Below are 16,074 nucleotides of genomic sequence, written 5' to 3' on the forward strand. Positions count from 1 at the left end.
TTAATAATAAAAATTGCTTCCAATAGTCTTATTAATAAAAAAAATCTAGTCAGTAAAGAAAAGACATTTGTAGATGTTTAAAATTCCGGTCTATATGTAAGTGTAATTTCACCAAAAGCACTAAGAGCAAAAGAGGGCAAGTTGATTTTCCCACTATACTTGAAGTAGATTTACCTGCTATTATATGGTAAAAGCAAATATTGTATTTATTTAGAAATATAAATTTTATTAATCTGAATCATATGCCCTTCACTTTTTGCCTTGAAATTATTAATAATGTATTTCTTTAATGTACATTCTTAGTTTAAGTGAAATATTAGTTAAATTCACTGTTTAAAATTTGGAAAAGTTTCACTTTTAATAATAAATATAATTTTGAATCCAGAATTCAATTTCAGAGGCAAAGACCACATCATGTTCCTCACTTATTAAAATTTGGTTTTAGGCTACTTTATTTTACCATCATGTGTGGATTTGTGAGTTAAACTTCAGACATTAGCATCCAAATTGCATCTCAGACATCTCAATATTTCCTGTCTTTTAAGTATTCGTTCTGTCTTTGTGTAACTTTAAAAAGTAAAGCAAAACAAATGATTTTTTTGGTTCTGAAGTGCTAAAGTGATATATCACGCTGGGGTATTTGTGGTTCTGAGTAACTTGAAAAGCTGAAAACAATCTTTCATAAAACACCCCCTGACTATTGTTGTCACAATGTATGCATCTAATAAAAGACCATTCCTTTAAGCATATAACACTTGTCTATTTGCATTATCTCTGTCCAGATTAGTAGCCACAACCTCAATGCATTCAATCTTTGCTTTTCACATTATACATCATAGGGGCTAAAATAAATATTCTTCTGTTTTTTTTCCTTTAGGTTTATAAAAACACTTTTACTTTTCAATTTCATCGATCATAAAAGAAATGATGTATCTACAATCTGTCTCATCTTTTGTTTCTAGCTTATAAGTTCCACAGTTATTTTTGTAGTAGATGAAAGAAAACATTATGTAGGATGGATCTGCTATACAAGATAAGTCATCTTTTGATTGAGTTGTCATGAGTTTTTATCTTTATCAAACATTATTTATGTAGTTTGACCAAGATATTGAATTGTCAGTAATATTTATCCATTAATTAAAAGAAAAATATTTCTATTTCTCATTACCAAGATCCTCAAAGGAAATGCATTATGGAATCTCAAAGCATTTTTTATTCTTCACAATGATTATATAAAATAATAAATTTGGAGAATATAGTCCTATATTTTGAAAGAGCTGAGTGCAATTATTAATGTTAGAGGAATCTATTATTTTAAATAAATAAAGAATATTGCTCTAAAGTGCTGCCAGCATCCTGTCACTTTTATCCTTGTTTCTTAAAAAAACCTGAACTCCATTTTTACCAAAAAGAGTGGAATGTTGAACTTTATCTCCTCAAAGGGAACACTTTTACAGAGCCCTTTGTGTAATACTTACTCAAATATGGTGGTTTGTAAGGCGCTCGCGTATTAGACAGCAGTCCGTCCAGCTCCTTCCTCTCCAGAGTGCTGTGAAGGGCCTTCTCTTTGCCAAAGGTGGAGAAGGACCGCTCTGCCCCAGGCTGGGCTTCTGGAGTTTCAAACACCTCAGTGTCTGGAACAGAGTCCATGCCGGGTACATGCAGATTGCTGCGATAATCAGCAGCCTGGCGTCCATCAGAAGGGACAAAAGAAGGCATCCAGCACCGATCTGAGTGGCCCAGAGCTTTACATTCCTCAGTGCAATTGGAGAAGAGATCCATACCTGTTAGCAGAAAAAAGAAACTACAGATGTAGTATTCACCAACATGACCAGTTACTTAGCAGTGTAAGATTACAGGCAGCATAAAGGGTGACAAGTGAAGGTGTCTTAACAAATTTTTCCTGGCTTATCCTGACAGAAACCAAATATCATTTTGTCTCATTTTTGTTCATCACTTTAAAAAGAGAAAATGATCGGCAAATGTAAAAGATAAGACTCTTCTGGCAAAGAGGTCTCTGAAATAGATGTTTCTAAACTACTTAGGGTGTTGGGAAAAATATTGGCTCTAAATAATTTAAATAACTGGGAAATGGTGAGTAAAAAAAGTAGACATCTTTTAAAAAATCTCTCATGAAATGTATAATAGAGAAAACAACAAGGTGTAAAAGCTTTAAAATCCATGATCCCTAACAATGATATCTGAATTTTTTCCTTAAAACAAACAAACATAAGAAATATGCCAAGCACCAAAAATGATATTTAGATTATGAAATTTGAATATGAAGCAGAAAGTGAAATTCAACAGAAATGTGGCATACACAGAGGAAAATCAGTAAAAATCAAGAATAAAATACAATTTCATTAGCAGCCAAAAGCGTATTTTCTGAGGTTTCTAGGAAATGACTTCTTAAAGGTATTCCTCAATGACACTGTGGTAGTCCATATTACTAAAAACCACTTATCATTTACCACCTTAGACAAATCCAGAACAAACGACTGTAATTAGTGAAACCAAGGTAACCAAATGCAGTGTAAATCAACTGCAGATACTATTGACAAATATCTTATTACTTGCTCTATATTGGAACACACTTGTCCTAGTCAACAAAGAGTTGTTTGCTTACTAATCCTATAATACCAAGATTTCAAAGGACAAATTCAAATTTCATTGTCTTCCTTAGATTGACAAGATTACAAATATTATCTGATTTATGATCAAGAAAGGTCATTCAGTTTCTTAAGCAAAGCATAAGAATTTTCGAGGAATACAGAATACTATTTAATATGAATGCTGATACATAGCACTACACAGAAAAACACATAAACAAAATAGCATTTTAATGTTTTCTAAACATAGTAACATATCTATCAAATATTTTAAAACAGGGCTGAAACGATCTCAACCTATTCTCAAACTTTAAATGGATAAGAAGCTCCCCGTCTCACTGGCATGGAGCTGGGTGTGGAATGACAGTGCCTAGTAGGCCACTTTTATTTTTTAAATAATATTTAAAAAAAGAAAAAATAATTAAAAAAAAACAGGATAATTTGAAAAAATAAAAGTATATTATTAGTCTGTAGAAAAAAACTCGAGCCATACACAGTCTGGAAAACATTTTTTAAATCAAAACGAATATTGTATTTTAGATGAACATCATTTGATTGTTATTCTATTAATATCAAAGTGATGAGCTCCTTGAGCAAGTTTTGGATTTTAATTCCTGATATATCTCTTATATATTGATTATGTGTGTTTGATGTGTATGTTATCTGCATTAAAAATAAATAATTTTTCAAATTATGACACCTTATTTGTTGAAAATAATTTTTTCAAAATAATGAACACTCTGATTAGTTTGTCCATACTATCTTAGATTATCTAATACATTAACTTTAGTATTTGTAGTTAAGAACAGTAATTACATAAATTTAAAAAAGTAACACAAAGCTTCATTATCATGTATTAATCATCACTGTGTGATGACTTTTAAAAATATTTTATATTAAACTATGCAGAATGCATAGTCTGACTTTGATTATAATATTCACTGGATAATTTTCCTGTATAAGTCTGGACAATAAATTAACTGAATCAGTGAACTGTTGAGGACGGAAACGTGAGCTTGAAGCTGGGATTAAGGATCTGACTTGAGAACAGGCTGTAAAACATGTAAATGTTTCATAGACACCACAGAAGTCACTCCTTTATCCTGTTTTAGGGAGCAAGATAGTGAAAAGAAAAAGAAAGGGAAATAGAATGTCCCGATAACGTTTACATACTAACTTTAGGTAGAGGCCTACAGAACCAGAGAGAAGATTTATATTTTGACATGATAATGCTGCTATTTGTTCAATAGAATGATAGGGGAACATGATTTTTATTGATAGTAGAAAACCACTTAAGAGTAAAATTATTTATGAGAATTATTTATTTTTAAAAATAACTAATATATACTCAATTTTGAAATAGCTGACTAATTACATTCCAATATAATTTAACTAAAACTTAATACCATTTTTCCCATGACGATAAATACCATTTTAAAATAGTAGATAAGAAAATATACAACCTTCCCAATATTTTTTTGCACCTAGGCCCAATTACCTCTTCTACTTGTGAATATGGACAATTCTCACCAAACATACTTAATAATTCTGGTATGTAAACATACATTTAGGATACTGCTGATTTTGGTAGAATTAACTTTTATCTAGTATTTACCCCAATGTGCCCATTTTTCTTATCTGGCAAGTATGTTTTTCTTCTGCCTCTTTTGATTATTTGAGTTTGTTAAAATCAGTATTAAAAAATAAACTATAGCATGTGCATGCAAAAAAAAAAAAAAAACAAGTGAAGATATAGAAAATTTTTTCATTTAAAGAACAGTATCACTCTACCAAGGTAATAAACATGTAAATAATGTTCTTAATAAGTCTATGAATTAATCCTTTTAAAGTGGAAGTCCTTTAGTAATAATATGCAGCTTCATACAACTAGAAGGAAAGGTAAGGTGGCTCAAATTGTACACAAATGTTTCACCAGTTTTATTGATAAGTGTACCTATTTCTCAGGAAGAAAAATCAGACATAGAAACAAACATTTAAAACATAACATTAATAGTAAATCAATAAACTTCAGATAAGTAACAGAAAAATTAATTGAAAATTGATTTTTTCATTTGTTGTGTAGTTATATAGTTTGAGAGCCACATAAATTTATTCCGTTACGATTCCTCACCTTCAGAAGACATTGTATAACTAACATTTTATCTTTTATCATCTGTCGTTAGTCCCATTAAATATAGTACTTTAATTACCAAATAACCAGAGGTATATTTAAGTTTTGTTGTGATAAATGACTTTATGATGCACAAGGATGCCAGATATTACAGTAGCTAGGATATATTAAAATGCATAACTTTAATACTGCTCTTACAATTTTTTAATAGCTCAAATTGACACTTCAAAAGTTGGTAAGTTTCACTTAATTTTTCTTTTTCTCATTCAAATGCCCTTACTATGGAAACTGTGGGTTTTTACAACAGAAAATTACAGACCAAACCTCAATTAAATAAAAAATAAATAAATAGACTTTAGGGATACATGTACAATTTTGTTATATGAATTTATTGTGTAGTGGTGTAGTCTGGATTTTTAGTGTAACCATCACCTGAATAATGTAAATTGTACTCATTAGATAATTTCACATCCCTCACCTGTCTTCAGTCTTCCCATCTTTCAGAGTCTCCAATACCTACCATTCCAAACCTCAGTTTTGAAATTTTGGTAATATCCAATAAATGTTTCAACATATACCTTTTACTTGCAATCTCTCTTTCTAGTTATTTATTTTTTCCATTTTTCAGAAATAATCTGTTCTGGAAGGGATGACAGCTGATGTGATAGACTGCCTGTTATGCAAATATATATGTAGACAAATTTTGAAGTACGTGGTTTTCAACTGGCAAGTAACTTGTCCTGTATACTCAGAGGCAGTGGATATTTCCATTGAGACCAAATTGTGATTTCAGAAATTTTAGAATTCAATTTGTGCTATTTTTTTGGTGACTGTCATAATACAATATTGTATGAACATTTCTTTTTGTGCAACAAGCTTTCATTCAAAACATTTATTTTTTTTCCAAATATGATAAATTAATTTTAAAGAAGATAAAAATCTTCTCATGTTTTGAGAAGATTTCTAGTCTTTTAACTACTTAAGATACATTAATTGTAACTGTAAAAATTGCAGTATGTTTTAGGAAAACATGGTTTTGAAGCAGATAGTTATTAACACAACTCACTCATGAAAAAATCAAAATAAAGTCCATAAAATTTTCTCCCTACATATAATCTTTCAAAATGTATATATTTTTCACCATTTCCTCTCAATATTTTGTCTTCTATATTGCTTCCAGTTATAAATCTCTCCACATTTTCAAGTTGTAGCTCCAAGTTTCACCAGTGAATAAGGTTTTATAAATACTGGTATAAATTCATTTTATACATAAACCCAAAAGCAAATTGACAATTATCTAAATTCTTAATGGAGTTTGGAAATAGGTATTTGTGCTTATAATAAACCAATAATTCTATTGCTGATATTGTAGTAATGCAATGGCTTAATACATTTCAATGATATATTTTATCTACTAATTTGAAATTACTGACCAATCAACTCATTTTATTTTTAAAATTCATAGTCAAATTTTGATCGTGTATTGTATCTATATCTATAATTAGTTAGAAACTAAACATAGTTGGAAGATAAGTTCTCCTATAACTGAAAGAAAAAATTATTGAAGAGAAATTTGATAATTTTCAGAGAATGTCTAACAAGTAATTCAATCACTCATTAGGATTCTTTCTTCAACATATATATTTAAAGGCACAAGGTATTAAAAATAAATCTATAATTAAGCTTAGCATTATTGACAGTGTAGGTATTTTATAACGGGAAAAGCAACCTGTCACTACTAACAGATCACTTTAAATATACCTCAAATAATACTAAAATGTTTAAGAATATACAATTTAAAATATTCTATCTGTACCCTAAAATAGAAAAAAAAAATTATGTTTTAATCTAATGTCATAATAAAGTTGAAAACATATTTCTTTAAAGTCCAGTTCTTTGGCTATTTAAGCTGTGATTAATCAGTTTTTCCTCTTGTCATGGTTTATGTCTGCATTTACCACTTCTCCTTGGACTACTGCCATATCTAACCAATACATCAATAGTGCACTGAAAAAAACGGAAAGCACCTTGACAAGGCTATAGAAAGAAAGTGCCACAGAGCAGTGGTCAAGGCGAAGAATTTCACACATGGAGCCAGGTGCAGTGGAAAACTGAAAAAGCTTATGTGATTCTCTGTGCAGCTGTCTTCGTGTTTAAAGCCCTTCTATGAACAACATTGGTGATGGCAAATGGCTTAGAAAAAAGAAAAGCAAGAAGGAGGGGGTGTAAGATAGAACAAAAAAAAAGAAAACTATTCATAAAAGAATAAATAGAAGGCATATCTAAATAAATAATACAGAATAATGTTAATGAAGAAAAAGAAATAGTAGTAAAGAAGAAGGAAGTTTAAACAGGTGAAGCACTGAGCTAAATAGCCTGTACACTAGAGTGTGGAATGTGGTACAAACTGAAAGAGAGAATTCGGAGTCTTTATCTTTCCAATGTTAGCTTTGCTTGATAATCTAACTTTTCCCCACTAAAACCTAGTTAAGTGAGATTTGCTTATTATAGCATAATGGTTTTTTTTCTATCCTGAACTTAGAAAGCTATGCTATGAGTAATATTACCTAATTTTGCAATATAGTAAGATCATTAATATCTGGCTTTACAATGAAATACAACAGATTTATCTGAAATGGGCTTAAATTTTTGGAAATAGTCTAGCTGCTTGATGTGAGGCTTATAGTACATAACAGCGGTATGGATTGAAAAAAGTCTTTAAGTAAATGCATTTTAATTCTCTGCATTTGAGGTTTTATACTTAAAAAAGAAAACACTTCAAAATCATTCTTATAATAAAATTAGACATTAAATCTGATTGCAATTCAGCACACAAAGGTACAATCACTTCTTAACATAAGTGCTTTATTACAATCCTAAAATAGCTATTATTGTGCCCAGTATGTTGTGGCTGCCCTGTAACTACTAATGAGATACATAAACGCATTGCTAATTCTGTAATACTTTTACATGTTTAAGAACTTAAGGAAAAAATTTTAACATTTTGATAAAAATAAAAACTGCCTGGCTAAAGTGTTTTCCACAACATATTACAGAAATGGTAACACTGGGTGACTGTAAAATAAAGTAGCTACTGGGAAGATGCACTGATAAGAATATGTTCTCATCTATCTTCCAAATTTGGCTCTTTTTGCAGATGTTTATTCATTACTCTTTCTTCAGTTAGGTTTTTATGGGTCATTATGTCTGAGGGACTAAACTAATTGAAATGTTCATTGAGATTGAAGTGCTACAAGAAAAACAAAGCGGGGCGTGTGGGGTGGGAAAGGAGTAAAATGCATCCAAAGAAACATGCAACAGATACTCTTTTTAAAACATTAAACATTTTGTTTTAAAAGTTTTAAAAGGCTGACAGTTAAATTAGAAACTCTGAAAAGAACAAGAATGAGCAATGTTAAATGTACAGTTTTAAAGATAACAATAAATCATATGCCATATATAGGGCAAAAATGAAAGGGACTTTGTACTCACACATAAACTTCTGGCAAGATCTGGTTTGTTGTCAGGTTCCCAGACACTAAATAGATGCTCTGTTCACTTAGCGTGAAGGCCCGCAAGGGGCAGGGACCTCCGGGGATTCTTGGCAGTTCTCAAGTCTCATTAGGCCTGCATATTAATGACTCACAGCAATATAAAGAGACCCTTGAGCAGCCTTTTTTCCCTTCCTCCTGCCTGGGTTTCCCAAGGCTAAGGCAGCCACAGACACAGCACACATTAGCCAAGTGAGAGGCTTGTAGCAACCACTGCTGCCAGGCCACCATGGGGTGTACGCTGCCCTTTGACACACTGCCTCAGCACCATCCAGAGGTCCACCAAGTGTGTTAAGGAATGAGTGCTCTCGAGGACTAATAACACCTTGAAAATAAGAACCTATCACTCTATGGTTATATTATTAACTAAAATAAGGGTCCAGTCTCAACAGAGCTGAGCTGAACCCAGAGACAGTCTAAGATCAACATTTTCAGGAGTTAGAAAAGTTGACTAGCCTTTCTATTTCTTCATGTGTCATATAAACACAAAACTAGTTAGAAAAAGTAAAATATTCAACAAATACCCTTCAAAGATGAAAACCAAATAATTAGGAAAGATACCAGAAGTTTAGTAAATCATTTTCATTTTAACACACATATTTTATTTCATGTAAGAGTTTCCTTTTTGTATCAGTGATAAGAGTTACCAGTATCTCATAAAACTTGACTTAAAAAAGAAAAGTAAAATAAAATAAAATAAATATATATCACATTGAAACCGTCAGTGACTACCATTAAGCCCAAATACAAATATTCTCAGAGTTCACCTTTTGATATGTCACGGACCCTGTTGAAAATATGAAGAAACCAAGGACACTTCAGAAAATACACATTATCACATATTACCTAACATTCTGAAGCCTAAGACTCAAGATTAGAAACCCTATTTTCAACCCATTCATGACTTTTAATCACCATTACTTTTCTCATTCAATACTTGGTGGTGTGTAAAATGCATTGCCCGAAAACAAGAAATGTGGATTCTAGTGTTCAGTCATCCATTTATCGTCTTGTGACCTTGTGCAGGTCAATCAATTTTATCCATCTTCAGTTATCTCATCCATAAACAAGTTTAAGAACACCTTAATTGACTGAAGACTGGTAACTGGACCAGGTGAGAGAGCTACGTCTTCCTGTATGCAGTGTGTCCATTAAAGAACATTACATAAGCAAGATGTATTTCATATTCTGAAACTCTCCACAATGAATTCCTAACTTTAACTCTCCAAAGGAACATTGCATTTTTACAATTCTCTTTAAGTCTGCAATTATCAAAGTAGAGTGACACTCTTTTTCTGTAGGGTTACCAGCATTAAACATACGGAAAATTGCCTAGGACATCATCCTTCTTGGGTTTATTTTTAAAAATAAAAACTATAAAAGTTAGCATTTAGATTGCCCTTTGATCACACTTACCAGCTGATTGGCCACGGTTGGTGGCATCATGATCACTATCTCCCTGTTCACTGTCTCCATGACCACTGTCCTTAGAGCTTACTATGTCGGCTTCCTGGAATGCAGAACTAGAAGTACAAAAATGTGAATATTAGAATCAAAAAGGTGAAGAAACACAGAAAACATTCTTCTGCCACCACATGGTCACAGATGGTGCTGCAGACCCACAGACCTCTTAGTTGGCTTTGTTTCTGCATAAAGCTAGTTTTTATAACCTAAGCGTAACTCTTTAAAATGATCGATTAACAGTTATTTTGAGCACTTAAACCATATAAAGTTTAGGCATTATTCTATAATTGGAGCTAAATACATGTTTATATCATTTTCATAAAATAGATATACATTTGGAACAGTAAGGAAGACTATCAGAAACTGTTTAGGAGTGTAAATTGACAAAATATTCAAATACATTTTAAATGTATATAAATGAAATATAATGTATAATTTTTAATGTTTTGTTTAGGAAACAATATAATCCATATTTATGTCCTGCCTTAATTGAAAATACTTTATACATTTTAATTTTAATTTAGAATAATATACCTACTTTCTACTTTTACTAGGTAGTAAATTGTCCATTACTGCTAGGGAAAAAAAGAGTTCATACCTGTTAACTCGGCGAGGTCTGTCAACTAGATAGCTGAGCTCTGCTCGCTGGTGTTTAGTCTAGAAAAAAAATAAATAAATAAATCAAGAGCATTTGAATGCTATGGGTTGAACTAGTAGTCTACTTTTGAGGTTAGGGACTATATCTGGCTTAAGTAATTGTATATATTTTTATGAATTTCCAAGCTCTCCTAAGACCTCATCCTAGTGATTTCTGTGTAAGGGCAGGGGAGATATGCAGAGACACTTGAAACCACATTTTAGTCACTTTAAAGGTTAAAAAAATAAAATTGGCTAACTTTAAGTGTGTGTGTGTGTTTTAAAGAGAAAATACAAATGACTTCATGGCTAAAGCTCATATACTATTGTCTCTAACAGAGTCAACCTGTTTCTATTCTGCAGTCTTTTTTTTCAGTGGCTTAAAAAAAGTGTTTAGGTGCATACTGGTTGACACAAGAAAAACAGCACGCTCAATAAGCAATAAGTTTGGATATTTTGTGGAATTATGTTGTTGTTTATTTTCAAAATGTGCTTAAGATACAAATGAGCTGTACAAATATTCATGAAAGTCAATTAATGATATCTAAGACTCAAATAAAATAACCTGCCAGGAAAGGAGTTCATAATCCTGCCCGCCCCGCCACACCCCCATTCTTTTCCACTCCAAAGGCTCTCTGCATTTGCCTCCCCACCTCTACCGCCCACACACCTTTCCGGTCCAAACTTTCTTTTACATAAACCAACTTTGTTCTCCCCCCAACCCCCACCCTCCAGCTCTGTCACTTCTCCATGCTTTTAAAAAGAAGTCAGAATTGACAAGCCAAATTCTTTTATGAAGAAAGCCAACAGCAGTGATTTATCCAAAACAATGGCAAGAAGGTGATTATTAGCTAAAAAGATATATTTAAGACAACAATTGTTTAAGCCTTTCGTTAGTTTACTCTTAACAGGGGTTTGTGCCAAAGCAGCTTCATTCAAATTCACACTGTGTGGGCGCTCGGCTTCAAGAGCGTCTGTAAATGCTGTCCAGAGCCGAACTGAAGGATTTTTTTGCAACCCGAGTTCAGAGGACAAGGATCTGATAACTTGTTCACTAAAACATGCATTCGAGGTTAGACAACTGTGTAAAGTTAAACAATCTATAGCTTACTTGTACACGCGACTGAATGCATAGTTAAACAAAGCAAAACAGAGCCAACTTTATTAACGCCTGGGACAGACGCAAAGAAAAAAGACCTTTGCCAGTGCTAGAAAGTAAGTCCCTCCTCCACATTTCCCTCTCCCTTCACGCAATTTCCCTTTATCCCCAGGTTACTGAGAAGGGAAAGGGCTGACAGGAATTAAGGTTTTAAAGGAAAGATGGAAGAGCAAAGGAGGGAGCTCCAAGGTGGCAAAGTACCAAGGGGACGGAATGAAAATAAATGTGAAAGAGTGGAACAACGCGAAAGTTAGGTTACACACCAAGGAGTGGGAGAAGGTGACCGCCCATCTCCGCTCCCACAACGATACACACATAAGGTAATATCCTAAAAATGGATACACAGTGCACCAGAGATACAAGGGCCGGGCTAGAGGAGGCTTTCTGATGGAGGAGATGAGAGATGGTGGTCCTTTCGCTTCAGCCTTACCTCGTTGGACAAAATGCTTCCGTTGGAGATGATATCAGGCTGCTGGTCGGTGTAACCGGTGACTATGGCCCCGCAGGGGTTGTGCTCAGTGTCCGTACTCCGCGAAGGGCTGCAGGGCTTAAGAAACATCAAGTCGGTCTTGGCGGACTCTGGGGTCAGGCAGACCTGGTAGCAGTAATTCTGGTTGTGGTGGTGGGAGCCAAAGCCCCCGGACTCCTCCACCGGCACCTGGGCCGGGTTACTGGGTACATTGGAGCTCTGCACCAGCATGATGTCCGACTTGCTGAGTTTCTTCTTGCGCGCTCGGGCTTGGCGGCCACAGCAGGTCGAACCTCCGCCACCGCAGCAGCAGCAGCAGAGGCAGCAATCGCTGGCCAGACAAGTGTAGATGTTGAGCTTCTTCTCTTTTTGGCAACGCACGGCCAGCACGATCATGGCCAGAAGGAAGATGAAGGACACCGAGCCCAATGCGATGATGAGGATGAGGGTGAGGTCTAGCGAGGTTTCCCCGCCGCCAGAGCGGCTGGGCCGCTGGTGCTCTCCTGACCCTCCTCCTCCGCTCCCGCCCCCGCCCTGGGGCTCCACGGCGCCATCCACCAGCTGAACCACCAGGGTGGCGGTAGAGGACAGGGGCGGCTGCCCATGGTCGCGCACCTCGATCACCAGCTCATAAGGCCGCTGGGGGTCGCGCTTGGCCGGGACTCGGCGCGCTGTGCGCAGCTCCCCGGTGCGCCAGTCCATACGAAAGAGGTTCATTTCGTTGCCACGCACGATGCTATAAGTGAGCCGAGCGTTCTCGCCATCGTCCGCGTCCACGGCGGCCACGCGGGTGAGCAGGTAACCGGGCTCCGCCGAGCGGGGCAGCACCTCACGCGCTGGAGTTCCGTTGCGCCCTGGTAGAGGCGCCACGATGGCAGGGGCGTTGTCATTTTGATCTACTATGAGGATGTTGACAGTGGCGTTACCCGCCAGCGCCTGGGGGCTGCCAGCATCCCGGGCTTCCACCTGAAAACTGAAGTCCTTGAGCTGCTCATAGTCGAAGGAGCGCAGGGCGTACAAGTAGCCGTTCTCAGAGTTGATAGACACGTAGGTGAAGACGCTCATGCCCTGGATCTGGCACTCGAGGATAGAGTAGGCAAGCTGGGCGTTGGCACCCTCATCGCGGTCGGTGGCGCTCACCGCGTAGATGTAGGCGCCAGGCACGTTGTTCTCAGTCACATACACGTCGTAGACCGGCTGGCTGAAACGCGGCGCGTTGTCGTTCACATCCGACACTTGTACCTGGATCGACTTACTGGTGGAGAGCGCAGGCTCGCCCCGGTCCCGGGCCACTACAGTCAGGGTGTAGGAATCCCCCGCCTCTCGGTCCAGAGGGGCTTCGGTAACGATGGTGTAGTAATTCTTAAATGAAGACTTGAGGCGGAAAGGCACGTCTCCCAGTAGCTCGCACTGCACCTGCCCATTTTCCTCTGAGTCGCGGTCAGTCACGCTGAAAAGGGCCACCACAGTGCCGGGCGCCGCGCCCTCGCTCACCGCCTCCTTTACGGTGCTGAAGCTGATCTCTGGCGCGTTGTCATTAGCATCCAGTACTCGCACTAGCACCTTGCAGTGCGCAGGCACGGCGTTGGGGCCCAGGTCCTTGGCTTGCACATACACTTGGTACACTGGGCTCTCTTCATAGTCCAACTCGCCGCTTACCTCCAGTCGGCCAGTGCGCGGCGAGAGTCCGAAAAGCTCCCGCGCCCGGGGCGAAATGTGGCTGCTGAAGGAGTACACCACCTCACCGTTCTGACCCTCGTCCGGGTCGGTGGCGTTGAGCTGGATCACGAGAGTGCCTGGGGGCGAGTTCTCTGGTAGGGACACAGTGTAGACGGGTTGGTCGAAAGCGGGCACATTGTCATTGGAGTCCAGCACTCGGATGGTGAGTAGGGCCGTGCCGGTGCGCTGCTGCTGGGGGGGCAGGCCTGCTCCCCCGCCACCTCCCCCTCCTTCTCCTATTCCTCCCCTCCTCCCCGTCCACCGCGGTCAGCACGTAGCGGTGCACCGCTTGCTGCTCTCGGTCCAGTGGCTTCTCCAGCACCAGCTCAGCGAATCGGTTGCCATCCCCCTGGGTCTGCACGTCCAGGGAGAAGTAGCTGTTGGGGGTGATCTCGTAGTCGCGCAAGGAGTTGGTGCCCACGTCTGGGTCGAATGCGCTCTCCAAGGGGAAGCGAGTGCCTGGCGTGGCGCTTTCAGAGATTTCCACCGTCAGGTCCGGCTCTGGGAAAGAGGGGGGGTTGTCATTAATGTCCAGCACCTCGATCTCCACCTGGAACAGCTCCAGGGGGTTCTCCAGAAAGACCTCCAGGTGCAGGACACAGGAGGGGCTCTGTTTGCAGATTTGCTCGCGGTCTATTTTCTCGTTCACGTACAGCACCCCGGTCTCCAGGTTGAGGTCTAAGTAGGGGGTCCTTGAGTTTGGCACCGTCTGAAACCCGCGAGCCGAAAGTTTTGTAATGTCCAGACCCAGATCTTCAGCAATATTCCCCACGAAAGTGCCATGTTCCTGCTCCTCCTGTACCGTGTAGTGAAGCTGGGAAAAGACTCCTTCCACCATCCAGAGCAAGGCAAAGAATAATAGCACAATCATCTCCAAAAGGAAAGGAAGTAGCTTCCCGCAGCCAGTCAGCTACCCAATCACCTCCCCCACCACCACGAAAAAAAAAAAAATCTGAAAAAAATACAAATAAAAGTGCGCTACGTAGGGGCTCCTGTGGCTTTCTGTCTTTAAAAATCTTACTCCTTTTGCTTCATTTTAGAGCTTCCCGCAATCCAGCCTCATTTTTTAAATCTTAGCACAGGAAGGGTGACAGGCGTCCCCTTTGCTCATCTGTAATCTTTCCACTGACGAATTAATAAAATAACGATAATACAATAGTCAGCGTCCTTTATTCCGACAGTCTTGGCGCAACGCGGCGCTGGCAAATCCCAAAGAGGAAATTTCGGTATTTCAAGACTGTCCTCGGTTTGTCTTCTTGCTGATGGGAGAAGAATGAGGAGGAGGAAAAAGAGGAGGAGGAGGAAGAAGAAGAAGAAGAGGAGGAAGAGGAGAAGGAAAAGGAGATGCTGTTGGCACCGTTAAACATGCCTCTTAATGTCAACGGCTGGCAAATGCAAAAGGGCTTAAAATCAGCGACAGAATTTTGTGCCGGAAAAGCACAGAACGGCTCTGCAGCTTAAAACTTTCGTTCTCTTCATTTCTCCGGATGGATGTTCTTCTTGACATTTTTTTCCTCTTTCGTTCTATTTGTATTTTTTGACTTTCATCGTCTTGGTTCCCTCTGTCCTCATCTCCACCGTTACTTGCCTCTCTGTAAGTGTAATGAGCAATTTCTTTTCTGCTGTTTTCTTCCCAAGCCTCTTTCCCTCTAACCTCGTTTTCCTTCCAGTCCTTCCTTCCTCCTGCTTCAGCCTCTGAGCTTGTGGTCTGGACTGGCAGTTTCTGAGCTCCGAGCGCTCGGCTTCTCCGTTTTTGCGCAGCGCCCTCATTCTGCCAACCAATCGCCGAGGAGCACCACCCACCGGCCTACCGGTGACTGGCCAAACCGGCCGCCAAACAGACACGTCACGGGGCAGCCGGGCGGGGCGGGACAGAACTCTCGCCCGAGCGGCCGGGGTGAGTGTGAGTGTGAGAGCGAGAACAGCCCCGCAGGTCCCGAGGCGCTGGCTGGGGACACTGCCGCGGAAAGTTCCCAGTCCCCAGCCGCAGGTAATGGGAAGGGAATAGAGAGGTTCCCCTGTTTGCATCAGCAAATGCGAAAACATAATAGCAACAGCTGCGGCATCCTCTCCTAGGAGCGGGATTTCCAATGATGCTAACATTCTTTTTCCTTTAAGGTATTTTCCCTAATACGGATCATGGAACTAAATCATCTAGAAGGGGAAAAAGTAGCGCAGGAGCCACTAATTGGCAAGGGTTACCTAATTAAGGGACCCTAGCAGAGATTGGCAGGGCATTTAAAAAGTGGGTGTTATATGACATGTGTCAATCTAAGGGTGAGGGGTCTGACGGGGCCGTGAGGAAAGGCGTGAAGCAAACGGAGTAGGGGGTGGAG

The 16,074-nt window shown here is 38.8% G+C and overlaps 1 protein-coding gene across 1 annotated transcript in view; it reads right to left on the reverse strand.

Moving 5' to 3' along the window:
• LOC108513366 (protocadherin-10-like) overlaps window positions 1-15,461 on the reverse strand; it is a 59,445-nt gene extending 43,984 nt beyond the window's left edge. Inside the window, 5 exon segments of the mRNA XM_017849107.1 lie at window positions 1,479-1,784; window positions 9,708-9,814; window positions 10,354-10,412; window positions 11,981-13,994; window positions 13,996-15,461. Of these exon segments, the coding sequence (XP_017704596.1) occupies window positions 1,479-1,784; window positions 9,708-9,814; window positions 10,354-10,412; window positions 11,981-13,994; window positions 13,996-14,609 (3,100 nt within the window). The 5' untranslated portion in view covers window positions 14,610-15,461.
• Window positions 15,462-16,074: the final 613 nt, after the last annotated feature.

The sequence above is a fragment of the Rhinopithecus bieti genome, unplaced genomic scaffold, assembly GCF_001698545.2.
Source record: "Rhinopithecus bieti isolate Rb0 unplaced genomic scaffold, ASM169854v2 scaffold_32950, whole genome shotgun sequence".
Taxonomy (NCBI): domain Eukaryota; kingdom Metazoa; phylum Chordata; class Mammalia; order Primates; family Cercopithecidae; genus Rhinopithecus; species Rhinopithecus bieti.